General features: G+C 50.1%; 1 protein-coding gene across 1 annotated transcript; it reads left to right on the top strand.

Moving 5' to 3' along the window:
- Positions 1 to 21,104: 21,104 nt before the first annotated feature.
- Positions 21,105 to 24,295, top strand: MNX1 (motor neuron and pancreas homeobox 1). The gene is made up of 3 exons (XM_086614991.1): positions 21,105 to 21,714; positions 23,710 to 23,870; positions 23,960 to 24,295. The coding sequence occupies exons 1-3, from the start codon at positions 21,105 to 21,107 to the stop codon at positions 24,293 to 24,295; spliced, it is 1,107 nt and encodes a 368-aa protein (XP_086471117.1).
- Positions 24,296 to 27,411: the final 3,116 nt, after the last annotated feature.

Raw genomic sequence — 27,411 nt, 5'->3', positions numbered from 1 at the left:
GACTGATTTTAGTGAAATGGCTCCCAGGTTGCTTGACAATAGTTGGGAGGAGAATGAATCCACATGTCTTCACTTTATATTAAGTTCTAACACTGTAAGTAAGCCTGGAGGGCTGCTTTACTCCAGGCAGTGTGTGCAGAACAAAAGAACAACCTCTGCCTCTTGCACAGGGTAAGTTGCTGCTTTCGCTTAATGACTCTAATTAAGCTATACTTAGTTAACTGGATGTAACTATATCTAGTTAAACTGATAGAACGTAAAAGGGAAACATAGGGAAGTCTTGGTTATACTGATTGGGACTGCACCAGTTTGTAGCATCCTGGTTTGGGTCTGCATCCTGCCATGCTTGCTGGGAATTTGGCATCAAGATGCACCAGAGCTGAACAGAAACTTTTCAACGAAATCCTTTCCAATTTCAGGACTTACCTCTTACAGAACCACATGTCAGGATGTCAGGACCACATCTCTTACAGAAGTAAGTGCTGACAGCCACCAGGTTTAGTATGTTAACAAGGTCTGTGGAGAAGCCTCGATGCTTTCCACTCACAGAGTACAGCCTGCTCTCTTCTGTTCATGCCCATGTGAGGACTTTCTGACAGTACATTAAACATTGTCCAGCCCTGGCACATCCATTCCCCATCTTGTTTTGGGAAGGCTCTTGTGACAAGAACCTGTGTCCCAGGGACCAAGAGCTATGGATATGGGAAACCATCATTGCATGCAGGCCCGGACATTGCTCTTTCCCACTCATCCTGCCCCAGAACACACCTGGACTCTCTGATAACTTATATCAGAGGCAACTGCTGCTCATAAATAACTGCTAAGGCAATTGCCATGTCACCTGAGGTAGCATTAGGACCACAAGGTATGTTAAGTTCGTAGGATCTTATCCAAACCCAATGAAACATAAGAATGTTTCATTAATCAAAGTAACACCAAAACATGAAGTTTCTGTCAATCCATAGATATGGAAAGTGAGACACAGAGCAGCCATGAGATTTGCCTGTTACAAACCCAGTCACAGATAACATCCACCATGCTTACAGAGAGTATTTCTGCACAAGGGAAATAAGAACTAGAAGGCAGTTCCTTGCTGAACAAATATAACTCTTCTGGTTTATTCTTTTGCAAGATCATTCAGAAATGACCTGGGAGCTGTAAGCAGTCACTGAATAGTTGGGTGAGCAGTTCCAACACATTTACAAATTATGAAGTAATTTTTCACGGACTATTTGCTCTCTCTGACATGTGCCACATGGTAATCTTCGGGCTGATTGATCGACAGGATGAAAACTTTGAGCAGGAGAAATGTGATGATTCACAGTAAAGGCCGTTCTCAGTAAAGAAAGTTATGTTTCCTGCTGGCAAAGATTGACCATCATGTGGTGACTCAGAACAAGAGCACAAAACACACTTGCTCCACAGACACAAACCATACCCCATCCTGGCTCTGAAGAGCAAATTAAAAGAGACAAGGACGCACCTGAATCAAACAGCCTGTGGGAATCTGTGTGGTGGTTCCCATGCACTGGTGTGTCTGAACAGCTTCAGGGCTTCTGCAATGGTTTTTAGTTCTGCTTTTTAACTGAAGACAGTAGTGAAAAGTGTCTATTTCACATAAGACTCGGAAGTCTGTGTGAGCTCCTGTGAGATGATCTATATGCACTCAAGACTGGGAATTTCTACTCTGCCTGTTGAAGAGCACCCAAAGGCAGCCATCCTGGCCAGATTCTCTTTATCTAAAGAGAAGACCTTCAAGCACTGGTTGTGTTAGGGCTCACTGAGGGCAGGAGGAATCCTTCATACTCAAGAAGGTCATACTTGGTCATTTAGCATCTCACAACAGGAGCTCTCAGCCAGGCCCAGGTAATCTATCCACAGGTGTCTTGCAGGTAGTCTACATGGGAGCCACATGGGTGGAAGATGCAAAGAAGGACAGTGTGGGAGATTATGAATGCATTTCCAAGCCACAGTATGTTGGGCTAATCCATGTATCAGTTGGAAAACGCACCCTAAAACCAAAAATGGTTTGTCTGCAGACAAATCAACAACATGGATTGCAATCAGATGATTGCTAAAGCTGGCACAAAGCAGGAGCCCCTGGCTGAGGATAAGGAGGAATCAGTCCTTCAGCATCAGGATAACATGATACTGCCTGAAGTCCACCAGCAAACCGCAGCTTTTTTCACTGAGCAGATTGAAGGAGGATTTGTAACTGTGGTTCCATCACAGCCAGCTGTAGGGGTGTTGAGAGGCTCTGATCTGGGACTGGCACAGGATTGAACAAACCTGAGCTACCCCTAGATGCAGTGTTTCTCAATCCTGACTGTTTTTCAGGCTTCCATAGCATTGGTTTAACCTATATCCATGCTTCAGAAGTACTTTCCATTAAGAAAACCAGCAGATTTTTGTTTGTTTGCATGTCACTTTCTTGTTGAGGAGGATGAGTTAGGGAGGTGGCTATGAAAAGGTCTGTATTTGGGAAGGATTTTCTAAACATGTAAAGAATAGAAATTCTCAATTCAAAATTAAAAAAAATTCCTTAGGTTGTTGAGGTCAGAGATCCAGAGAGATAGACCCTCTTCCTCATCCACAGCAGCTTCTACTGTTAATTAGACTGAATCGGAACTTTTTCACTTCATCCTTTAGAATAAATAAGGGTGTGCAAACATCCTTCTCCAGGGATTTGATTTGAAAGCTCTCACAGTTTTTTCTTTTGTGCATACTTTCAGTCACTGCCAACTATTTCCTTCTTTTTCTTTCCACCCTTCCCATTTCAAGGTCTGATGAGACATCAGACCTTCTTCAGCTTCTGCCTTTTTAAGAGGCTGGCAGATAGTCACCATCTTGATCCCTGTGGTCCCAGAGTAAGTTCAGTGATCCTCCTTCTGCCGCAGCTTCTCCTCATTAAGAGAGACTCATTTTCGCTGCAGCTTTTTGCTGACTTTGTTGCTTTCTTTTTCAAGAATTTAATAGTTGTAAGGTTTGATGATTTTTTGCCCTGCTTGCCAAAACTCAACACGTTTAAATGCTTGCCTTGCCTCTCACAATGGAAAGAACCTGGCGTGCTAAAACGTGGGTTTGGGAGTTCAAAACCCAGGCAAGAGGAGATTGCCAATGTTTTAAAGTCATTCATTTCCAAAACAGAGGGGAAAGAAATTCTGTCACAATCTGTATTTTATTATCCATCTTAAGATTTGTACACCAGGAGGACAGAAGGGACATTTTCTTTTTCTTGGATTGGCCAGAATAACTCATAGCACTTTTTAAAATCAATTATATTACATAGCAGCTTTTCAGCAGTTCAACCTGGAACTGCTGTCAAGTCTTAGAAAATAGAATTGTCAGAGACCTTGAGAAGCCCTTGATCCAGCCCCAGAGTGTGATCTATGTAATCTCAGTTTGGTCTTTCATTAGCCTAATCTACTAAAAATGGTTTTGCTGCATTAGACTTCAAGCTTCTCCTGCTTCTGTATATATCCCTTCGTGCTTTACAGGCTGCTCGTGCAGGAGGACTGACCTTCTCAGTATAACACAATCTATGATCATATTTTGATTCTGTCCACCACCTTCTTAAATTCCAACTTTACTGCATACCTGGACTAGGAGGTTTATTCTTAAGACTTTGGTTTCCTTTAGTGAAAGTGAAATACCAAAAAATATGTATATTGAGTATTATGTAGTTCCCCTATGGTTCTGTTTTGGTACTGGAGGTGGAAAGACTAGAGCTACTCTTAAACTTTTTTTAAACTTTTCTTTTTTAATCCGAAAAGATGGTTTTGTAGAATCTGAAAGTCTGTATAGGCAATAAATTAAGAAAGTTTCTAAAGATGTGATTTCTGAACTCCTGGGTAAGCCTCCAGGTCACTGCAAAACTGCAGATGGAGAATGGGGCTTGCTTTGCTCCCGTTCTGGATGCCTGTGAGCAGATCCACTTCTAGAGAGCAGCCAAGCCCCAAAAGCTCTGACTATGGGTTTAAGAAAAGGGCTGACCTTAGTAATTCCTACCTTTCTTGATTCCTTTTTTGTTGTGGGTGAGATAGAAAGAGATAACACACCAGAAACTGGAGGTGCATTGGCTGGGAGGGCTGTCAGTCCCAAGTAAGGGAGGAAATTTATTCAGAGTGAACTACATAGCCCTAGAAAGTGAGCTTAAAACCAGCTATTCAGAAAGGAGGCAATATTTCTGTTGGAGTGGGACAGGTGATCTTCAACATCTACCAACACCTCCCCTAGATAGAACTTCACTAGAAGCTTAGAAGCTGTTGTTTTTTTCTGCTCCTTGTGCAAGGTTTCAAATTCCTGTGTTTAGTTAAATAGTTTCATTTAATTCCAGTGTTGAATGGCAGCAAAGGTGAAAATCTCAGCAGTGGCACTAAGTGAAACTGTTCTGCTCTAGCAAAGTTGCTCCCTTCAGCAGCCCCATCTCTCACAGTCCTACTGAGGTGGCTGCTGACAACATGATGGGAATTTTGCAGTAAGTGACTCCTCAGCCATATCCACCTGCACAATGGAGAGTTTGCTTAAGAGTAAGCTTGGTTAGCAAGCCCAGAATACCTCCAGATAATCACTGGCCTCTATTTGTGTATAAAATTGTCATTGCGTTACAGCCAGCAGTTCTGATAAAGGTTAATTACTCAGATAAATTGAAAAATCTATGTTCATTTACAAATGGACATAAAATGAAGTCTCAATTATTATAATTTATTTACACTGTCAACTTAGATGAAAGCATATTCAAAAATATTGCTGAAATCTGAGGCCCTGGGGCCTGATTCTTCAAAGCCTTAATGGCACTAGTAGTTCTTACCCTCCAAGTGGCAGCGTTTGAGTCGAGTGGGTAAAAAGAGAATAGGGCTTTTGTTCTGCAGAGAAATAAAATTGAGCTTATTTAAGAATAAAGTGCTTAAAGAACTCCTTCCTTGCCCAAAACCCATGCATATTTGATTTGGATAGTCTAGAGCATTTTTGTGCTACAGTAAATTCATAGGAAATATAAATAGACACTTCCATATATTTATTACTCCAGAGAGACTTGTAGATGGATTTCACCTCACTTACCATACCACAAGCAAATTATGTTGAAATCCTTCCAAGATCTGAAATGATATGTTTATAAATTCTCCTTATTGAACTCTTGGCCTCAAGTAACTTTATTATAATAAAACATTTAGGTGTTTATTTTATTTATTTATTTGTTTATTGAAATGCATTCTGTTTACTGCGAAAGAAGTGGCAGCAGTTAGTAATTTCACATCCATTGGCTGAATTTTGTGCTGCAAAACAATCATAAAGCATAAATGCACCAAATAATAAAATAACACCCCAGCATATTAGAAACGTAATGAACTTCTGCATGTGTGGTTGTTTTCATTATGCTGATTTACAGCCACTTTAATGTACATGGTCTTCTTAAACAACTTAGAGTTGATTGTTCTGGAACTAAACTGTGATTCAAGATAACGTACTGGCTCTTTGCCATCTTTTAGGAAAGTTATCTAAATCCCTTTGGAGATTTAATCTTGGATTAAAGAGTTTATCTTATTCAACATACAAATGATATTCTAACCCCTATAACCAATTGCTCAAATGTGATGGAAGCAAAATCAACACAACTGGAGCTGGAGACAAGCAAGCCAGGGGGGACCACGGTGTCTGTAGACATATTGGTATCTTGCAAATCACATATCAGCCTTGAAATCTTAAGAAATCCTGGTGCACTTGGGATAACTTTGCTTGAGGATCTGCCTCTAATGACGTGATGCAGTTCTAGCAATACTGTGCATTATTTGTATTCACATGCAATAGCCTGGCAGGTCCTTTTTGACAGCAGCACTCTGGTTGGTATGCACAGGCAGAAAAGGATGCAGGGCAAAAGCCTTGCTAAAGGAGGACAGAGTTTTCCAGCAAGGCTGAGATTTCAACCAATGCCCCTGATCTCCAGAATAGAGCCAATATCAATGTACCTGCTCCGCTTCCAGGAGATAGTCAGGTCCTTTGCATACCAGAGAAAAAAAGGCAAGTTTATACGTCCAAGAGACAAATCAATGTCACTAGAGATCCTGGAGCCACGTTAAAAGAAAACCATTACCCTGAGCTTTCGCTCTCTGTTCACTGCCAGAGGGTTAGCCTGAGGATGGGGTTTAATATTGGTTTCCAGAGTTCCCCATTCACTACACCGCATCGCTCTGCAACACTGGTCCATCCCCTGCACCACTGCTCTGGGCAGAGCACACAGCCACGGTTCCCCCCACCTGGGTGCTGGACTCCCACAGCTGGACCCCCCTCGCCCCGGAGCTGCCTGGGCTCAGCACCTCAGGGTGTCAGGGAGCAACACCAGTTACAGGTTACAGGGATGCAACATTGCTGTTTTAGAGGCCTGGGAATCCAGATATGAAAATTAACACTCCACAAAAACTTGTGAACCTCACAATGGCTACGGACCATGCCAGGAAGGAGCTCAGCCGCTTCCTTCCCATACATCTCCCTGTATCACTACCACAGCTGCACGCTGGCATTTCGTTCCTCTCCGTCTCCTCCCATTACATCAAGGCAGCTCTGAGCAGCAGTCACTAATGTTGCACTGCATGAAACACGGTGACAAAATCTCTCCGATTCATCCCCAAATCTGCCTTTTCCCACTCAACACCCTGTGCACCCCTCTAAACCCATCCTCGCAGGGGCAATCCCCTGACGCCGCAAAGCAATAAATGCCAGCACTGACTGTAGCGGCAGTTCCAGCAACCGCTGCGCTAGGGTTTGCTGCCAGAAAAGTGGCTGGAATTACTACAACTGTTATCTTTTTTAACCTTATCTCTTTTACAAGCTCTCTCGCCAGCTTCCCAGTGAGCTGTAAGTATTTTAATAACATCAATTAGGTGTCCATTAGTATTGCAGATACCGCTTTTCATGCAGCATTATGGAGATACGGATGTATAAAATGTCAATATTTTCTTTCCCTGCATTATGTTAATCACGCTGTAAGTTGCCACACTAACGGTCTTCGTGGAGGCTGTGATATTTATGCTGATTTAACATTTACAAGCCGCCAGTCTGCCTGGGCGCTGCGCTCCATACAAACACATGTGAAAGGCTAATGGGCTGAACTGAAAAATGTGTCTGACTTAAGTGATTTTATAAACACTTTAAATACATTAGGACACTTACACTGCTCTGCAGACACAAGGCCTGGTCCTATTTGCCGTCAAACTGATGGCAAAATTCCCACTGACTTCCCTGAGGCACAGCTCACTGTGCCTTAACTAAGTAAATGTGCAACAAATGTGCAATAAACATGGAAAATGTAGAAGCACTTCCCACCTACGGCAGAGAACTCCCAGAATACAAGATACACAGGCTACATGCTGGGAGACAGGACCATGCCTGGGCTGGGCTGAGAGCCTGCCATGTTGAGGAGATGTTTGCAGAAGAGCATTTGGATCAGGATTTGTTCCTCCCCTGTTCTCAAGGTAGGTGCCCACGGTACCCATGCTGTGTGTGAGCTGCCTCATAGATACTTAAAATTATATGAGGTGGGTCCTGCCATTGAGTTATATGTGTTGTGATGCCCTTCTAGGCTTAAGGCTGGACTAAATGGACATCTGACAGCGCTCCTCAACTGTGCTGCATGTGCAGCGTTGGACGGGCAGGTGCATCGAGGCATAGGCAAGAACATTTCATGAACTTCATATTGCAAGAAGGTAAGAAGATGAGACATGTCAACTCAACCCCTTCAAACCCATTAGTTATCTTAAATAAGGAGCTACTTACACAAGGTGTTGAGTGCCTTTACCATCAGCTTTTCCTTCCCATTAACATCATCTTGCCAACTCCCACTCCAGTTCTCCAACTGTCCTCCCCTTCTGCTCCATGTCCTCATACAGTCGCCAGAGCATCACCCTCCGCATTCCTCACCTCTCTGCTTTGCCTACAGAAAATTCAGCGAAGCAGAGGCAGCTGTCGCCACGCTGACCATGTTGTCCCCTTCACAGACATCTGCTGTTCCCTATCGCTGGGAGGTTTCTGGGCCAGGAGAGATTGTGTAGGTGTGTTTTTGCTCAGGACCAAACACTGCAGGGCTTGCTTCACCACGGGAGCTCCCAGGCCTGATGGAGCACGGTAGCTGCTCCTGCTGCTAAAAGAGTTTGTGACGGAGAAGCCTGTTGGTTTCTTTTAATGAGAGAGTAATTTCTGTTGCCATTGTTTGGTCTGAATGTCAGTATCACAGTATCATCCTCATTTTGCAGCACTTATTTCACGTAGTCCTGACATGATAACAATGTCCACTTAATCTTGCATGGAAATTTCCTTTCAGTGTCCATTGGTCTCCACTGATTTATGCGGATGCTGCTTTCTTGTGTCACTGTGAACTGCTCTCCATAGATTTTCTGTGTCATTGATTTGCCATCATCTCCACAATCCAATACAATTTTCCTCCACTTGCATTTGATATTCTCATGTTGACACCAAAGACCTGCATCACTAATAATGTATTAACATCATTCCGACATGGGAACAAATCCTCACGCTAATAACATTTACTGATGATAACTCACCATAATGCAGTTACCAGTAACTTGCTTCCAGAGGATTAAGCCTTTGGACTTGACATCCAGACATCCTCCCCGAAGTGTTTCTGTTGATCATACCCTGCAATGCAACTTCCTCTCTAAATGAGAGAGGGATAACTCTATAATAACTGCAATACCGATAATTTGACGGATTGGGTATTCAAAGACCTTCACAAGAAAATATTTAATTTTCACAACAACCTAGGTAATAAATAAACTTCCCATTCCATACCAGAATAAGCTGGAGAGGGTTTTGAGTTTGCTGTATGAAAAACCTTGGAGTAAGCAATAGCCCAAGGGCTATGTCATTTATGTGAGAGACACACAGTCCATCCACTCCTCTACCTGACCCAGACAGGCTCCAGATGGTTGCCCTGACCTGTTGGCCATTCCCTGTTCAAGGATCTCAGTTTTTGTTACAGCCAGAAATTCTGGCTCAGACCCTAACAATCTCTCTCAACAAAATTTAATCAGTACTGATTTGTTCCCATGAAAAGTTTCAGTTTCAATAAATCAGCATTTTCCAAGGAAAAAACATCTGGTTGGAAAACTCCCAGCCCACTCACATCTCTGCTATCAGCTACAGAAAGTCAATATTATTCTCCATCATCAGGACCGCCTCTACACTCCAATTTTTTAAGAAAGAGAAACTAAGGTCCCAATAAAGGACATGATTTTTTTCAAAAGTGCCCAAATGATTGAAGACTCCAGCAATTTCAGAGGACGCCTGTTCCAAAGTCACTTGTAAGCTTTTGAAAATCCCGCCCCAAATCTATCATTTTGAAGTCTGTTTGATTTTTAAAGTCTGGGGTTAAAAAACACAGCAAAAGCTAAACAAAAGCTTATTCAAGACCACACACCAAGACCATACTGTCCTCACTGTAAGGAAAAGAGAAAGTTCTGAACACTCCTCTAGCCAAGGTGTGGGTAGGGCAGCAAATCCAGGCTCTTTGCAAGCCAGGCAGCACTTTTTCCCCTTTTAACAGCCATATATGTCACCTGGACACAGTTCCACTCATTTACCAAAATAATTTGAACTTCCCAAAGCCACAGCAGGGCCCCTGCCAAAAGGAGATGTTGAGGCCTTTAACCCACAGGTGCATTTTAGCAAACTTCATTGAGAAGGAGTGGTGTTCCTCAGGGGTCAGTACTGGGACCAGTGCTATTTAACATCTTTGTGGGTGACATGGACAGTGAGATCGAGTGCATCCTCAGCAAGTTTGCAGATGACACCAAGTTGCGTGGTGTTGTGGACACGCTGGAGGGAAGGGGTGCCATCCAGAGGGACCTTGACAGGCTGGAGAGGTGGGCCTGTGAGAACCTCATGAAGTTCAACAAGGCCAAGTGCAAGGTCCTGCACATGAATCAGGGCAATCCCAAGCACAAGTACAGGCTGGGCGGAGAATGGATTGAGAGCAGCCCTGAGGAAAAGGAATTGGGAGTGCTGGTGGATGAGAAGCTCAACATGAGCCGGCAATGTGTGCTGGCAGCCCAGAAAGCCAATCGTATCCTGGGCTGTATCAAAAGAAGTGTGGCCAGCAGGTCGACGGAGGAGATTCTGCCCCTCTACTCAGCTCTTGTGAGACCCCACCTAGAATACTGTGTTCAGCTCTGGAGTCCCCAACATAAGAAGGACATGGAGCTACTGGAACAAGTCCAGAGGAGGGCCACGAAGATGATCCAAGGGCTGGAGCACCTCTGCTATGAAGACAGGCTGAGAGAGTTGGGGCTGTTCAGCCTGGAGAAGAGAAGGTTCCGGGGTGATCTTATAGCAGCTTTCCAGTACCTAAAGGGGGCCTACAGGAAAGCTGGAGAGGGACTTTTTACAAGGGCGTGTAGTGACAGGACAAGGGGCAATGGATTCAAACTGAAAGAGGGGAGACTTCAATTAGATATAAGGAAGAAATTTTTTACATTGAGGGTTGTGAGGCACTGGAACAGGTTGCCCAGAAAAGTTGTGGCTGCCCCATCCCTGGAAGTGTCCAAGGCCAGGTTAGATGAGGCTTTGGACAACCTGGTGTAGTGGAGGATTTCTCTGCCCATGGCAGGGTGTTTGGAACTAGATGATGTTTAAGGTCCCTTCCAACCCTAACCATTCTATGATTCTATGATGCTCAACCAGCAGAAGCTGTGGATGAAATCACTCCTCTGTATATTGTCCTTTAGCAGAAGACCCAAAGTAACCCAGCATTAACTTCCAGTAGCAAATCTGATGTACTCATAGCCAATTGAGACATTTTGGGGAAAACAAAAGGATTTCCTGAGTTGCCCACACCTTCTGTTGTACTTGCTGAACCCATCTATTCAGCAGAGAGCTTTAGGAAGGCTCAGTATTAAATTGTCATTTTGTCAATAAAATGTAATTTCATCAATAGCACGTCCAGGTGGCCAAATGTTTCTGCATAATTAATTCAACTGATGCATTAAGGAATGTTATACACAACATTAATCAAAAAATAGTCAATATAACGACCATATATAAACCCAGCAAAGAAAACTACAAACCTGTTGGAAAGCTAAGCTCTTTTTTCCAGGATGATCCTTCAACCTAGGGAGATGTGGATTCTGCTATCAAAAGTGCAATTAAGAAAATAGCACAGTGGTCTGTGGAAATATATTATTTAATTCCTTAAACCATTTCCTTATCAGCAGGGCTTTACTGGGACCTGAACTGAGATTGAACCGTCTGATACACTGGGAACACTGAAACCAGCGTTTGAAGGAAGCAGAATTTGTGGTTCTTGGGAAATTCTACAATTTTGGTATTTCAGTTTGTTTTGAATAAAAATAAATTCCGAATTTTTGTAAAACTTTCTGAGAAAATACAGTCTTGAAAATATGCTGTCGAGTCAAATAAAAGCATTTTCTTGCAGTTTGGATTGAAATGCTTTGCCATGTAAAATTTTTACAAAGTCAATTCTGCAATGAAAACAAGAGTATTTAATCCCAGGACTGTCAGAAATTCCTCTGTGAGCAATGGCTGAGCGCAGCGGCAGCTGATCGTGCTGGGTATTGACCACTGCTGACTTCTCCCTCTCGACGCTGACGTCCTCTTTGCGTGACGCTCTCCAGGCGCTGCTTCTCGCTTCCCCGCTACCCTTCCCCAACATCGCAGACTTAGACCCCTTACCCATCCTCATCCTCCCCACCCCTCCCCTCCTCCCACCACCCTCCCTCTCCTCCCACTTTTAGCATCGCTGGCCCTGGGGTCCCCCCACCTGCCTCCATCATATCCAGCTCTGAATTTCCCTGCAAGCCTCCATTGCGGGTGCGATACCCACCACGCTGGGTGAGCACCACTCCCCCAGCTCCGTGCCACCACCGGCTCCTTCCTCAGCCCATTACTTTCGCTGCGATTGGGTCTGACACCTCACTCCTCCGGTATCAGCTGCTGCAGCCCATGGGAGACAAAAAAGCAATGACTGGGAGGGAAATCCTGCTCAGATCCTGCTCAGGGTTATCTCCAGAACAAAAGCAGTCCCTGGGAAATGCAGCGAAGGAGGATGAGTAGCTCATGGAGGAGCCGCTTTCGAAAGTTTTATGATTTGGCCAAAGGCTGGGTTTGTGGGATCGATGACAGGAGGTGCGCCCCGTGCCAGGGAGGACTGATCCGCATCAGCTGCGGCCATAAATCATGGCTCAATGGGCATGCAAACACCCTGACGGGAGGGACTTTTAAGCCAGGTGAAACAATGACATTATTTCTTAACCTGGGTCTCAGAAATGGCTGAGCTATGTTTTGCTGACTTAAAAAAAAAATAAAAAGCAGGGAGATATTTTAGCTCAGGAATTTCAGCTCACATTGATCAAATGTGGCAAAATTAGAAGCAAGTAAAAGCAGGTCTTAGCTGGGGTATTTTAGGTATATTTATTTACAGACAAAATCAGCAGCTCTGCCAGTAGCAGCAATAATTCAGGCAGAGTAAATCCAGCATCGCACTCGCTTCTTAGAGAGATACCGTAGTACAAGGCTCAAGGGACCAATGCAGCAGCATCCACAGAAACTGTGTTGAATTTTATATTCATGATATATCTGAATACTTGCAGAAAATTTCCAGACCTTTTATTTGCATGAATCATTCTACCATGTAAATATCTCCACTGTGATCAGCAGAGCTGCGTGAGCAAAGCAAATTAGCTCTGCTCTTATAACTAAGCATTTTATTCTGAAGTTAATATGAACTTTAAAAGATTTCCTAGCCTTCTATAAACAAGATCACGTTCTAGAAATTTTCATCAGAGATGTTATTAATTCCATTACCTTCTTGTAATTATTTCCTATCCTTAACATGGGAAAATTGGTGGTACGAAGTGTCATCTATCCTCGGAAAATTATAGGTGCCACAACAAGTTGCCACGTTCTGCACAAATAAGCCAGTAAAGCAAAGAAACCACTTAGACCTATCTAGTTTATTTGTGTTTGATATTTTCAGTGTGTCTGCATTTTAAATGTATTTTAATGTAAAGGTTAATGGAGTTTTAATAAAGGGCAGATGGCTACTTTAATTGCAGAACACCTAGCATACTCTTTTAAAAACCTCTTTAGCTGGCTAGACAGATATTAATAATTCTGAATGCCATTAGAAAAAGCAGAGGTTTGAATCAAATGATTCTTCAAAGTTAAATTTATTATTAAACCAAAACTGCAATCGTTGCATACATTTTGCAAAGAAAAATTGTATTATCAATATATTTCCCATCAAGTGATCCTGTGAACTCTCTATTATGTATTATCTATAGCTAAATTATATATACACTACAGCACCAAATGTTGAACTTCCTATTATATATTGTTTTTTATCCAGATGTCAGCTTTCAGCCTTTTTTTTTTAATTCTCTAAACATTTCACTAGTCACGCAGTCTCCTCCCCACTTCACTAATTTGATCTTTTTTTGCAAGAGCGTGATTCCTGGGTCACAACATTATGCAGGCACATTGCAGTCCCTGGTATGTGTCTTAAAAAAGAGAAGACAAAAAGTGAAATAAAAAGCATGCGCTATTTTGTACTAGGCCCTGTGCCAAGCAGAGCCTCCTGCCTCCAGAAAATACAACGAAAGCAAACTGTATCTATGAATATCTTCAGAGCAACCAGTTCACTGGGAGTGGAAGGTGGCCAAAAGCTGCGCGGGAAGGAAGAAGCCACAGGTACAAATCCTGTGGGTTTTATCACCAAAATAATTTGATTCTTTCAGCATTTCAAGTCAGGCACTTCAAAGTCCCAATTAAATCCTCAGGAGCTCTAATGTGAGTCTGAAGTCACAGCAGAATAACCGTGTAACACCTGAAATAATTTAAACTGGACAGCAATTTTCTGCTTTGGAAATAATTTCTATAACCTCTTCCTGCCCCCACTGCAGACCCCTCCGCACAAGCCCATGTACACCATAACCATCACCATCACCCTCTGAAATTAGCAGTTACATTAACAAGGTTTTGAAATATTGGCTGGAATGCGGTTTGGGGCTCTACAATGGAAGAGAAGTAAGTTTTATATCATTTTATGAACGGACATTAATCAATGCTAAATCACAATGAGAGTCTTATGGAATCACATATTACAATCTCCTAAATCGCAGAAGGAACTTGCTGTGATTAATATTATTACAATGATATTTGATACAATTAATAGTGGGAGCGGTTCACGTTTAGGTCTTACACATTAGGTGCCTTTTGTGAGCCCACCATGGACAGGAGGGACCTTTGGAGCTCAGGCCAGGAAACAATAGTATTTGCCACATTATTAATCTGCCCTTATGATTCTTCTTTTATCCTTCCTGATGTTTATGTCGTTCCTCTGACATGCATGCAGTCCCAGAGTTGAACAGCGTGAAGGTGAAGAGAGTCTTCATGTGTCCCCTGGAGAGGTGGCAGGTATCCCACTCTCCATCCACATGAAGTCCTTCGATAAAGAAGGTAAAGCCGCTACCCCAAAAGACGGAAGCGAGCTGGAGTCAGAATGAATGAACTGGGTCTCTGCTCACTGTAAAGCCTTCCTGAGAACTAAAAAAACCCTGTAAAACAAAAAGGGGGAATTATGGATATATCACCCAGCTGGCTTGTATTGATAATGATCTAATTAAGGTTTAGGTCCCGCCTACAAAAGATGGGCCATTTCCTCCTGGCTGTGGAAGATGCAACGACATCCTTGGAGCCACAGCCTAGGCTGGTGAGCAACACATCTGCACCATAGGGGAAGCCCTGGAGGGAAGGGGGAGCAGGGATCAGAGCAGGTCCCACATGCTCCCATGCTGTCACAGCCCAGCCATGCTCACCTGTTCCCCTCCGTGCTTCTGCCAGCCCCCTCCCTGGAGCCAGCCTGCTCCTGGGGTGCTGCTCCCTCAGCTTTGTGCACATTCAGGTACCTGTCGACGGGCTTGTGGGGTCCTGTCATGCCTCACAGCCTGGGGAGAAAGCCAGCCCAGCTCATGGAGAAGTTGGGACTATGCAGAGTCTGTGGCTACTCTGGGATGGGGGCCTGCACTGGGAGCAGAGTGTCCCCAGAGAAGAGTTAAGTGAGAGGCCTACACTGTCTTTTAGGGCGGGTCTCGGGGGGCCTTTCCTACAAGGGAAAGGGAAGCAGACAAGGTGAAAGAGCAGCCCCCCCCCCCATGTATTTCTGATACAGGAGGGACACACATGTTCCCCTCCATCCCCAGCACATCCCTGGGGCAGTACTGGGGGGGACCTTGCAGACCACCCCAACCAGGAGAGGGCAGCAGACAAGGTGAAAGAGCAGCGCCCCCCCCCCCCCCATGTATTTCTGATACAGGAGGGACACACATGTTCCCCTCCATCCCCAGCACATCTCTGGGGCAGTACTGGGGGGGACCTTGCAGACCACCCCAACCAGGAGAGGGCTGGTTATTTGCTATCCCATTAGACATATTTGATATCTATGCAATACCCCATTAGTCCCTCTCTAGTCCTCAGCACAGGCTCCTGCCCGGGACAGGCAGCAGGGGGGTCCTTGTGCTGCCCCTTTCCCCTGCCATGCCGCCCGCCTGCTGCGTCTGCACCGGGGGGGCTGCGCGGGGGATGTTAGCAGGGGGAGCCCCAAAGGCTTTTTGCAGCACCCCGGAGCCGTCCTGGGAAACAAACAAACAAAAAAAACCCCACAGCTTTCCCCCTAAACAGCAGGGTTTGTCCCTTAACCGTCCGTTTCTTTGCCGCGCCAGCAGAAGGAACGACGCAGGCGATTTTCAGAAACCTGCGCTGCGCGCAGCCACCGCTGCCGGGTTTGTGCGAAGCGCGGAGGGGCAGCGGCACGGCCAGTCCCAAGCGCCTGAAATACCCGCGGTGTTTCCAAATGATGCATTTAGCCAGATGTTTAAGACGTATGAGAGAAGAGTAGTTAAAACCCACATTATATAGTTCTGCCTAGTCTAAAATTGCATGCGCTGACCCATATATTTTAAACTGTAAACGGACTCCAGTCATTTAAAATATTGCAACGTCGATAGGACTAATTAATTGGAAATAAGAAACGAAAGAATACAATTAAACGAGGAGAGAATCATTTTCTAATTTAATAGCGGGACATTTATAAAGATCACAAGCTAAAAGGCATCGAATGATCCTATCGACGGAGTGTTAAATCAGCGCAGCTGGAGGGGGGGCACGGCCCCGGCCCCGGCCCTCCTCCTCCGGGACGCCATTCCCACCTCAGCCCCCCGCGGAGAGCCGCGCTCCGGTCCGCGCCCGCGGAAGCCCCGCGCGGGGCAGCGCCGGCGGAGGAGCGGCAGCTCCCGCTCTGCGCGGTGCCCTCAAATATTGTGATATTTTATTAGCCCCCATTTCCTAACAATAATTTATTGCGATAAAACAGACACCCGAGGTCCTCTTAAATTGTCTTTTCATAATGAATAAATTTAAACTGGCTAATTAATATATAAACTAACCCAATTTGTCAGGTTGATTTGTATTTTAGTTAATTGTGAAAGTAATTACCACATGGGCAAATTAACAGCTTTCTGGAAATGACCAAGGCAGGGTTTTTATTTCCTTCCTGGGTGAAGAAAATTCATTTTTCCCAGCTCTTGATGTGATGAATAAAAGTCATAAATCTGGGTGATTGGTGCAGGCAGAGTCTAAATGGCTTCATATTTCATTTTAGGTTTAATAGAAATATTCATGCTCTGTTTTAATGAAATTAAATTGAAGGGGGGTGGACTGAGCGGCTGTCGGTCGGGGCTTAAAGGGGCAGCGCACATTTAGTGGGCTTTTTGTTGTTTTCTTGTGGATGAGCGAAACCGATCAAGCTTTCGTTATTCCAGACAAACCGCGCCTGATGCGGGGACGGCCGCAGGAGCCGAAATAAATTTAAAATTTTAGCTTGACGTTATCTGAAGAGAGAAAAAGTCTAACGAGAGGCAAAACTTTGGAAGGCGGTTTGTAGGGGGAGGGGAAAAAATAAATAAATAAATAAATAATGCAAAAAAGTATCCGGGGCTCCTAACGCGGGGATATCTTTTTCCCCGAATGCGGGACTTTGGGGTGAAGATTGATTTTTGGCCGCGCGTTTGCAGACCGACTCTTCTCTCCAGGACTGGCATAAAATGCCCTTTCCCTGAGCGGGACGTGCGGAGGCGCCCCCCGCTTCGCCGAGCACCCAGTAAGGACGGGGTGCTGATGGCACCCAGGGGCATTCGTGACCTGCCCGGAGCCCTCCCGGGGTCACTTTTTCCTTTCCCGGGCGAAAGAAAAAAAATGTTTGACAACGCATAGACATTTTCCAAGTCCCGGACGCTGGCTTCGCCAGCCCGAATACCCGGAGGGGCTCGTTTTCTCCCCAGAAGAGCCGGCAAACCCCCCGTGCCTGGACCCAGCCCCCCAGGCCCGGGAGCGGCCGCCCGGGAAGCGGCCCCTGCTCGGGACCCGCCTGCAGCCAGAGCCGCTCCGTAATGGATCTGATCTGTGACTTGTTGATTTCCCCTGAGCAAATAAGGCTTTGATGCAGTCCCTGCGAGAGTGGTTAGCTGATGAATTGACAAAAACTAATCAGCTTTATTGGGAAACAGGTTAAGGGCAGCAGAGTGTCAATAATTCTCCGCCTGACCCCCTCATCCATTAAGCGAGGCAGGCTGATTAGACCGAGAAGACCCTGCGCTTTTTGCTCTGAAATTGCTTTCATAAACTCACCATTATTAGCAGTCAATGCAAGCGGGCTAATTTAGAGGAGACATCCCGAGGATGTCACATTTATCAGGGAGGTTTATGTATCATTATCTCATTTACAGAATGTCGCAGTGTAATATGTGTTTTTGGCAATAACGCTGGCCTCACGCCTGCGGTTTGTAACGGCTTTGGAGAGACCGGCCGGCATGGGGAGACCGGGCTGGGGGGTTTAATTCAGAGGACTGAAGTTGTCCCACCACCGCAGGGCTCCGGGCGCTCCGCCGTTCCCACCGTGCAGCCCTCAGCCGCCCGGGATTTACCGGCCCCACGCCGCCCCCCGCGTGCACCGCCCCGGCTTTTCAAAAGGCGAGATAGGCATCTGTTTGCCCACGGCCGGGGGAGCGGGGGGCTCTGCTGAAAGGGGACCACCCGGAGGTGTCGGGAGAGCGCGCTCCTTGCGCTATCTCCGCCGAGATAACCGCGCATTGTTGGCTCCCGGGCAATATACTGGATCAACACAGGTGCGGGAGCCGCGGGGAGTTCAGCCGGGCCGGATGCCCTGCGGCACCCGTGGGGGGTAACAACATGGAACGAAGAGGGGGGAAAAAAGAAAAAAAGAATAATTTCTTTTCTAAAAAAAAAAAAAAAAAGGAAAAAATATTTTTAAAAATGAAAAAAATATTGATACTCGATTGAAAAAAAATAAAAGTCTGAAAATCGAAATCCTTCTCTAAGCACTAAATATCTCGCCCTGGGAGGGCGGGCAGCCTGGGGAGCGATGAGGAGGGTTGAGGCGAGCGGCACCGGCGGGCCGGGGCCCGGGTCGGCCCCATTGGGATCCTCCCGAAGGTCTGTGGGGGGCGGATGGAGAAGCCCGGCCGCGGCAGCGCTGCCCGGGGCCGTCTCGCTGCTGAGCTGGAGCTTGCGGGCCGCGGAGGGGGCTTCTCCACGCGTCCATCAGCCGAACGATACCCGCGTGCGGCACCGGGCCGGGAGGTGCGGGGTGCCCGGACGGGGCCACCCGCCTGAGCCCGCCCCGGGAGGCGGTGATGGCCGGCCGGGAGGGGCGGTGTGGCCCGGTCCCTCACCCCCCGCAGACGGCCGTGCGTTCCGCCCCGTCCCCGCCTGAAGAAACGTTCAGGGCACCGGCCGCCCTCATCCGCCGGCCGCTGCGCGCCGCGCATCCCTCCTGACCACAGGCGCGCGTCCCCACCCGCGTCCTGAGCGCAGCCGTGCCCTGACGGCTCTGCGCTTCCACTTCGCGAATTAACCTGCAGCTCTGCTCCCTCCTCCCCCGAAGAGCCCCGGGAAGGGTCCGCAGAGCGGTACCTCGACGTGGCCTCCTTATGAGCGGAACAACCCGCGCGCGAGACGCTCCCGCGCAGCCCCGGCATCGCCAGCCCTGGCACCGGGAGCTGGCACCGGCTCTGCCCGGGGGCGCCCGGGAGGCGACAGCCGCGTTCCCATCTCCAGCGGGCTGGACGTCCACCTTGCCCACGATGCATTGAAGGGAGGTGACCCTCAGCCCTGCCGGGGCCGGGGTTCAGAGGAGGAGGAGGCGGGTGCGAGACCGATATTCCCCCCCCACCGCCGAAGTCGGTCATGGGGACAAGCCTCGGCTCAGGGCACTCGCTGCCGTGGGACCGCCCCGCGCGTGGGGCGCAAAGTGTCGTTCAAGGGGAAACGTGGGACCCGCTGGGGAGCCCCGGCGGAAGGCGGCCACCCCCGGGGCGGCCACCGCACTCCCAGGTCCTTTCCCTGCGGCCTCCCCGGCCCCGCGGAGCCCGCCGGTGGCCCGGCAAAACCGAAGCGGTTCAGAAAAATGACCCTGCGACTCGGTTTCCCCCTCTCCTCCTCGCGGAGCCGGAGGAAGCGGGGTGCATGGGTGCCTTGTGCGCCTGCGGGGCACGTCCCCAATTTCCCCGCAGCGAGTGCGGGCTGTGCCCGGCTGCGTGTCGGGGTTCCCTGTACAGAGCGGCTGCTGTTTGGGTCTGGGGGCATCCGCTCTGGTCGTACCTGTGTGCTGGTGTGGGGCACACCTGTGTGCGGTGGGTGCCTGTGCGCGTGCGGCTCCGCTGTGCCAGGCCTGTACAGGTGCGTCTGCCGTGCTTGTGTCTGTATGTCTACCCTGTATAACTGTGTGTCTGTCCTGCTCGTGCCTGTGTTGGCTGTGCCAGCGTGCCCGTAGGCTTGTATCAGGGAGATCGAGGAAAAAAAAAAAAAAAAGAAAAGTCAGTGCAAGAGAGAAGGGCAATATCAGGGCACAGAGCAAAGGGTGCGTGTCTTCTGTGCGTGCTCCTGGTGCTCCTGGAGCACCACCTCGGTGCTCCTGGCCTCCTGCCCACGGAGCAGCAGCAAGAAAGGGAGCAAAGTTGTCAGCTATTTTGTTGGTTGTCCTGGAGTCTGCTTCTCTTCTTTATTTTTTCCCTCTCTCTCACTTTTCTCCTTTTCCTCCTCGCTTTTAGTCGCTTTTAGTTTTCCCACCCCACGGGCGGCGGTGGGCAGCACACGCTCGTCGCGGTGGCACCGGCAGCCCCGGGGGCGCAGCCCCGCCCCCCCCCCCCGGGTGCGAAGCGGCCCCTCCCGGGGGGACTCACGGCGACGAGGCCGCGACATGGGCATTTCCCGCAGCCGAGCGCCTTCTCCCCGGGGCTGGCAAGGCTTTCTGAAGGGAGAGCGTGTTTACCTTGGCAGCGCTTCGTGCCGCAGCCTGACCTTCCACTCACACCGCCTTGGCGGGGTCCCCGCCGCCGCCCCCCCGCCCCGGGAAAACGGGACCCTGGCGAGGGAGCGACCCCTCGCCCCACTCTTTCCCTTTTCTGTTCGGGCCTGTTTGCGTTAGATAAGCGGATCTAATAACACTGTTGACAAACCCGGGGGTTGGTGGCAAGCTTGACTCCCTGACCCACAGGTGTTTATTCTTTCCGACTCGTTAAAAAGCGGTCGGCGGCGCGTTTATGGCAAATATTTGCCATGTGCGGGAATGGTGGAAAACTGTCATTGAATACACGGCGGGAACCACCGCGGCCGTCAAAGCCAGGCAAATCCCGCGGCCGGGAGGGCTCTCCTCGCGGAGAGGAGCCCGTTCGCCGCCCGCACACCGGACTTTCCCCTCCCGTTAACCCCCGGCCCGCTGCCCCCGCCTCTCCCGGAGTCCCCGGGGGGCGGAGGGAGGGGGGTGGAAGGGGGCGGGCCGCCCCCGCTCCGCCGTGACAGGTGGGCGGCGGGGCCAATGGCGGGCGAGGCCGCCGCGCCGCCGGCCCAATGGGAGCCGCCGGCGGCCCTTGAAGGGGCGCGCCGCGGAGCGCGGCCGCACTGCCGCCCGCCGCCGCCGGCAGACTCGGCCGGCCCGGGGCCGCCCGACGCGCCGCGGTTCCCACCCCCGCTACCGCCTCCCGCCCCAACCCGCCGGCGCTTCCATGGAAAAATCCAAAAATTTCCGCATCGACGCGCTGCTGGCTGTCGACCCACCTAAGGCGGCAGCGGCGGCGGGGCAGAGCGCGCCGCTGGCGCTCGTCACCTCGCTGGGCGGCAGCGGTAGTAGTAGCAGCGGGAGCGGCAGCCCCCCGTCCTCATCGTCCTCTTCCTCATCCTCTTCATCCTCCTCCGAGCATCCCGCCGGCGGCCCCGCCGACTGCCTGCGCACCGACAGCCCGTCTCCGCCGCGCCTCTTGGCCGCCCACTGCGCCCTGGTCCCCAAACCCGGTTTCCTGCCCGGTACCGGCGCTGGCGCCCACCCGCATCACCACGCCTCGGCCGCCGGCATGGCCCTGGGACTGCACCCCGCGGCGCCCGGCGGGCCGGGCATGCCGGCGCAGGCGGCCCTCTACGGGCATCCCGTGTACGGCTACTCCGCGCTGGGCGGGCAGCACCCGGCCCTCTCCTACTCCTACTCGCAAGTGCAGGGAGCGCACCCATCCCACCCCGCCGCCGACCCCATCAAGCTCAGCGCCGGCACCTTCCAGCTGGACCAGTGGCTGCGGGCCTCCACCGCCGGCATGATCCTGCCCAAAATGCCCGACTTCAACTGTGAGTATTTGTCTCCCTCTGTCCCTCAGCCGCATCCCCCCGGCCCCATCCCGGTGCAGGGGCCTACCGGGAGCTGTCTCCTTCCTAGAGGGAAGGAACCCCCTCCCTACCCCCGTGCAAATGAGCTGCAGATTTAAACAGGCCGCGACTTCATTTTTTTTGTTGTTGTTTTAATTTGGTTTTCGTTAAAAGGAGAAAACAGCGATCCGCAATGGGGAGCGGGGATGTGTGGGGTGCCTCAGCATTCCCGGCCTCCGAGGAACCTGCCTCTTCCTGTCGTTGCAAATGCCCTTTCCCGCCGTCCCCGGGATGCAAAAAAACGTCGGGGACAGGAGACGGGGGGTGGTGGGGACAAGGCAGGGGCAGGTTCCCCTATGGTCTCCCCTAAAAACCCGGTCTCGATGTGTCTCTCAAAAAATACGGGGCGGCAGTACCCAGTCACCGTTCTTAATTTTATTTCTCTTTTCTCGGGAATGGGCTTGTGATAATTACGGCAGGCTCGTCGGAACAAACGGGTGTGGAGAGGATCTGGGCTTAGCAAAAAATTTGGGGTTCTGCGTTCCCTGGGGATAACGAATAGCCGTGAAACAAATACAGTCGGAAGGGTTTAGGTTTGGGATCAGGAAAAGGCTGAAAACGCTGCATTAAACCAGACAATCGCGAAGTCCCAGCAAAGGCGCGTTGCTGAGCACTAGGCCTCTCGGCGACGGGGACCTGTGTGCATCTGTTTCAGGCAAAGATCATTTTTAGAGGTGTGAGCTCTCTGTGGGAATGGCCGATTTTACAATACCAGAGGTGTAGTTTTACGAAAATCATGCCAGGAAAAGAATTGCGATTTTTTTTTTTTTTTTATTTCCCCCCTCCCCATACTCTGCAACACACATTCGGGGACAAAAAAGTCCATTGTTTTCTCTCGAATTGGGGTGGTTTAGACTGGAACATTCAGGAAGAAAAAAAAAATAATTAGGAGAGCTGTCAGAACCCTGCCTCTCAAACACGGTGCTGAGGGAGGAATAAATAACCGGAGAGAAACGAGAATGGAGACTCGGAAAATCGCACTGCAGTGAGAAAATCTCCTGGGCGCTGCTGTCCGGGAGCGGACACTGCTCTTCTCTCTTTCTGCCCGCTTTAGCGAGTGGGCTCCAACCGCGGCCGCGGAGCGAGAGCCGCCCCTCCTTAGTTTTTTCATTTTCTAAACCAAATAAACCGAAGTGGCAAAACGCTCCGAGAAACGAACGCTAACGCGGGGGTGTCGGGCCCCGCGAAGGGGCTCAGTCCGTCCCTCTTATCCATCACCGGCCTTTTCTTTTTGGTTTGTGGGGTTTTTTTGTTCTGTTTTTTTTTTTTTTTTTTAGGCAATCCTCGATTTTAATTATTATTCCTGAACACGGAATACACGCCGGCTTTTGCGTTTATCTTTTTCTCTCAAAGACAGTTTTCCAGCCTTCGCTGCTGATTTACGCTCCGATGGGCGGCCGGTGCCCGGCGCTCCCGGCCGGCGGAGTGGTGCGGAGCGGGCCCCGGCCGCGGGAGGGGTGCGCGCCTGCAATCCCGTTAATTAAACGGGTATGGGCGGGTAGGATTGCGGCAGGTTTAACTAAAGCATTAAATGGAACAAATTGCTGCTCCCCGGAGAGCCCAGTCCCCCTTCGCCGCGATCCCTGGCTCCGTTTTATTGTCTCGCACTTGCTAGGCTCTTGGGAAATCAAGAGACGTATTTTTCTTTATTTAAAGGATTTAATTCTTTTTTTTTTTGCGGAATCCCTATGGAGGATCCCCTGACACTGTGCAAGCCGAGAAACCCCGGAGCCAGAGGTTCTGGCTGCTGGTGGAGATTCCTCTCCTCGATCTGTACTTGGGTGGATAACTGTCCGTCCTGCCCCAACCGCCTCCCACCGTCTTTCCTGCCGTCCCCCCTTCCCGCCCCCGTCCCCAGGGAATGCCCGGCCGCGGTGGGGCGGCTCCAGGCTCACGTCCGCGCTTCTCCTTCCCCAGCCCAGGCGCAGTCCAACCTGCTGGGGAAGTGCCGCCGGCCCCGCACGGCCTTCACCAGCCAGCAGCTGCTCGAGCTGGAGCACCAGTTCAAGCTCAACAAGTACCTCTCCCGGCCCAAGCGCTTCGAGGTGGCCACGTCGCTGATGCTCACCGAGACGCAGGTGAGTCCCCGGTCCCCCGGCGAGGGGCAGACGGGGGATGCTGCCGGCGGTTGGGGGGCGGTGGATGAGGCCGTGTCTGTGTCCCCCAGGTGAAGATCTGGTTCCAGAACCGGCGCATGAAGTGGAAGCGGAGCAAGAAGGCGAAGGAGCAGGCGGCGCAGGAGGCCGAGAAGCAGAAGGGGGGCGGCGGGGAGGACAAGGGAGATGAGGACCTGCTGCTGCCCGCCCCCGAGAAGAGTGGCGGGAGGAGGATGCGAGAGCTGCCCGACAGCGAGCCCGAGGACGAAGAGGAGGAGGAGGAAGAGGAGGCGACGGCGGCAGCGGCCGGGCGGTGCTGCCCTTACCACTCCTCCGACTGCTCCGAGGTAGACGAGGAGGACACGCAGCCCCGGGGCCGTCACGGAGCCCCGGCGCAGCCCCAGTGAGCGCCCCCTCCGCCGGTCCCGCTCCCGCCAGCCGCGGGCTCTGCCCGTCCCGCCGGGTGGGGAGCCCCGCCGCTCCTGATCGGCGCCGGCCCCGCTCCCCCGCCTTGTTCCGACTTCTCCCTGCTTGAAGGGGGATGGAGAAGAGAATCCTCCGCATGTCGGGCGGGGAAGAGGATTTACGGTGAATACAGTGTTATCATTGACTGAAAATCAGGCAAAACTTGAGTCCCCCCCCCCCACCTCTCCCACCCCTGCCCCCTGGAAGCGCGTTCCTTTGGCTGAATATTGAAAATGTTTTGTTCTTACTATATATATCGGGAAAACTGTTTATGTCATGAACGTTAAAACTGCTGGAAATCTCAATACTGTCTTTATTTTTGTATATCGTATTTATAAAAAAAAAAATGCCTCTACTTATGCATGCTAAATTATTCCCCAGGCCCTCCCACCTGTGCGAAGGGATGGAAAATAAACGGCGTTTTGTACTTGAGATGTATGAGCGCTCTGTGCGGCGTGGGGGGAGGCTTGGCTCTCCCGGGCCGGGGGGCCAGGGAATCACGGTGCTCTGGGAAGCGCCCGGGAAGGAGCGGGGAACCAGTTTCTAACTCGAGTTTAATTCGGTGCCGCAGCCGTCGTGCAATGTCTGACACGGGCCTGGCTCTTTCCGAGAGGAGCGTCTCGGCACAGGGGAAGGACCCAGGACAGTTTCTTCCCCCAGCCTGTTTCGCTTCGCGGCTTTCCAGCCCTTGCGGGCAGTAGAGGCGGGTCCCGGGGGATGGGCGGGATCCTCTGCCGTGCGATGCTATCGGGAACCCGGGCAGCAACGGGGTCCCTCTTCTCTTTTCAGGCTCCAAACCTGGAGTTAGGGCGTAGAAAATAAGGGAGCAGCACTGGTTTCCAGAGGCAGCTCGACTCCCAAACGAGAGAGATGCTCCGGCGGGTGGGAGGGGGCGAGAGGCCGCCGCGCCCTCCCCGGTACCAAGGAAGGGACCCCCACCGCCCCCTCCGCACGACAGCCGCCCCGGCAGGGAAGCGCAGGCACTTCGGTAACTGCGGGATTTATCTGGCCAATAAATTTGCAGATCAATTCATCCTTGTCACCGCAGCTCTTCCCCAAATCAATTATAGCGAATTTAAATATAATCACTGGCTCATCCGCACCAGCTCGAGGCCACGTCTGGCAATTCATCCCTGCCGATGAATTACGGCACGGCGAGGCTCCCGCTCCCGCTCCCGCTCCCGCGTAGGGCCGCGCAGAGAGGTGGAGGGACCCGCCAGAGCTTGCGGTCCCCGGCCCCCGCATCGTCCTGCATCCCGGATACCGCCGCTCCCTCGTAGAGCCCCGGAGGATGAAAAGTTTCGAAATACCGAGTGTTCCCACTCCTGTACGCTTTTTTTTTTTTTTAAAGCGTTTTTTCCCAAACCCGCGTTATCATTCCGAGAGCAGCATGGCCGCTCTGAGCGGCTTCTATAACAACCCGTCCCTTACGGCACAGTCCGGCGGGTACATGAGATTATGGCATGAGATGACACGAAGGAAGAGAGTTGCCCATCACGGAGAGCTTCAGGTGGCGCCGGCGGGAGGTGGCATCTAGAGCCAATGCCGTTAGTTATTAATGTACCGGCCCCGCACACCCAGCGGGCCGGGGGGCTGCGCCGCCAATCACACACGTTCGACGGGGTAAATCGTAAATCTGGATGGATCCCATATGCCAAAAAAAACCTTGATCGGGATAAACTTGATTTGGGCTTGATCGATACTTCCCCCCTTGCACGGAAAAGCACGTTTGAGGCTCTGATTTATATTTGTAAACGATTTTCTTTCCGTCACAGGTTGCAGAGAATTTCAGGCGATAGAAGAACAAAAGCAACAGTGGCTTTGCGATTTTCCAAGCCTCTAGCTGCAGCCGCATCTTCGTGAGTGAACGCCAGCGCAGGGCCGCGCAATGCCCGCGCAACGCACGCGCAGGGCCGCGGCTTCTTCTCCGCACTAAACCCGTGGGCGCGTCCGCATTATTCACTTCCAGCAGGATTTACCTCTTGCTTACACCTTAAAATATCTAAAACATATCAGTCTGGAGGATCCATCGTTATCTTTTAAAATTAGCATTAAAAATAACAACAACAACGAATAATAATAATAATAATAATAATAATAATAATAATAATAATAATAATAATAATAATAATAATAATAATGAGCTACCTAGGACCACTCGCAAAAAAAAAAAGATCCTCCTGCCATTAATTTTCAATTAACTATCAGCTAATTAAGCTGGCAGACGTGCACCACCAGTCCAGAAATTTACTGTACGCCCAAGAGGTGTGTCCAAACGTGCCTGAGCCCTGTGAAAAACAGCCTTGCGGGGTACAGGCAACTATTCACGGCCTCCGTATCAAAGTCCTACCGGTGCATTGTGTCTGTCTCAATAAAATTAATCTCTTTAAAGCCCAGCGTCTCACAAGAATACCTTCAGTGTTCCAGACTACAAGGGCAAATATGTTTTTCAGATTCTGTTTTTATGGAGGGATTAAAGTTTATTTTCCATAATAGGGCACCTAATAAAACTCATAAAGCTCTGTCAGTCTTACAGCTGGTGGCCTCATTTAACACTTTCACTTCGTAAATCATTTTACAACTTACCAGGTGTTTCCAAAACTGAAAGAAGAGGGGGAAGAGAGCAAGGAGGCGGGGGGGTGTAGGGGGGAGAAGAAAAATTATAGTCATTTAAAATATAGATACGGTCCTTTGGCGGTGGGTGCCCTCGCAGTGTCGCTTGGAAGGGCTTCAAAGAAGGTGTCGATCCCAACGGGGGAGAAAACCCTTTTAATCAGGATTTCCCACGCTCTTTTGAAGTGAGGACGCTCGTCCCCACGTGCAGCGCAATCAAAGGCTCAGGGTGATTAGCGAAGCCCGGTAACGTGCGCGACACGCTCCGCTCCCCGCCCGGTCCGGTGCGGCGCGGCCCGCGGAGGCTCCGCGCCCGCTCCCGGAGCGACCGGACCCATCCCCGGGCGGTGGGTGCCCCGGGGTCTGCCCAGCCGGGCGCTGTTAAAGGGGCCCCGTTATCTCCCGCAGCCCCAGGTCATCTAGAGGCCAGACTGGGGACGGGGGG

Source organism: Tauraco erythrolophus, chromosome 7, assembly GCF_009769465.1.
Source record: "Tauraco erythrolophus isolate bTauEry1 chromosome 7, bTauEry1.pri, whole genome shotgun sequence".
In the NCBI taxonomy this organism is placed as follows: Eukaryota; Metazoa; Chordata; class Aves; order Musophagiformes; family Musophagidae; genus Tauraco; species Tauraco erythrolophus.
The sequence above is the reverse complement of the archived record's forward strand: the minus strand, read 5'-3'. Positions and strand labels throughout refer to the sequence as shown.

Excerpts from the sequence above, each read along its gene's own strand:
- MNX1 (XM_086614991.1), top strand. The coding sequence starts at position 21,105 with ATGGAAAAATCCAAAAATTTCCGCATCGACGCGCTGCTGGCTGTCGAC. Across the intron at positions 21,715-23,709 it reads CAAAATGCCCGACTTCAACT|CCCAGGCGCAGTCCAACCTG; the intron begins GTGAGTATTTGT and ends CTCCTTCCCCAG. Across the intron at positions 23,871-23,959 it reads TGATGCTCACCGAGACGCAG|GTGAAGATCTGGTTCCAGAA; the intron begins GTGAGTCCCCGG and ends TGTGTCCCCCAG.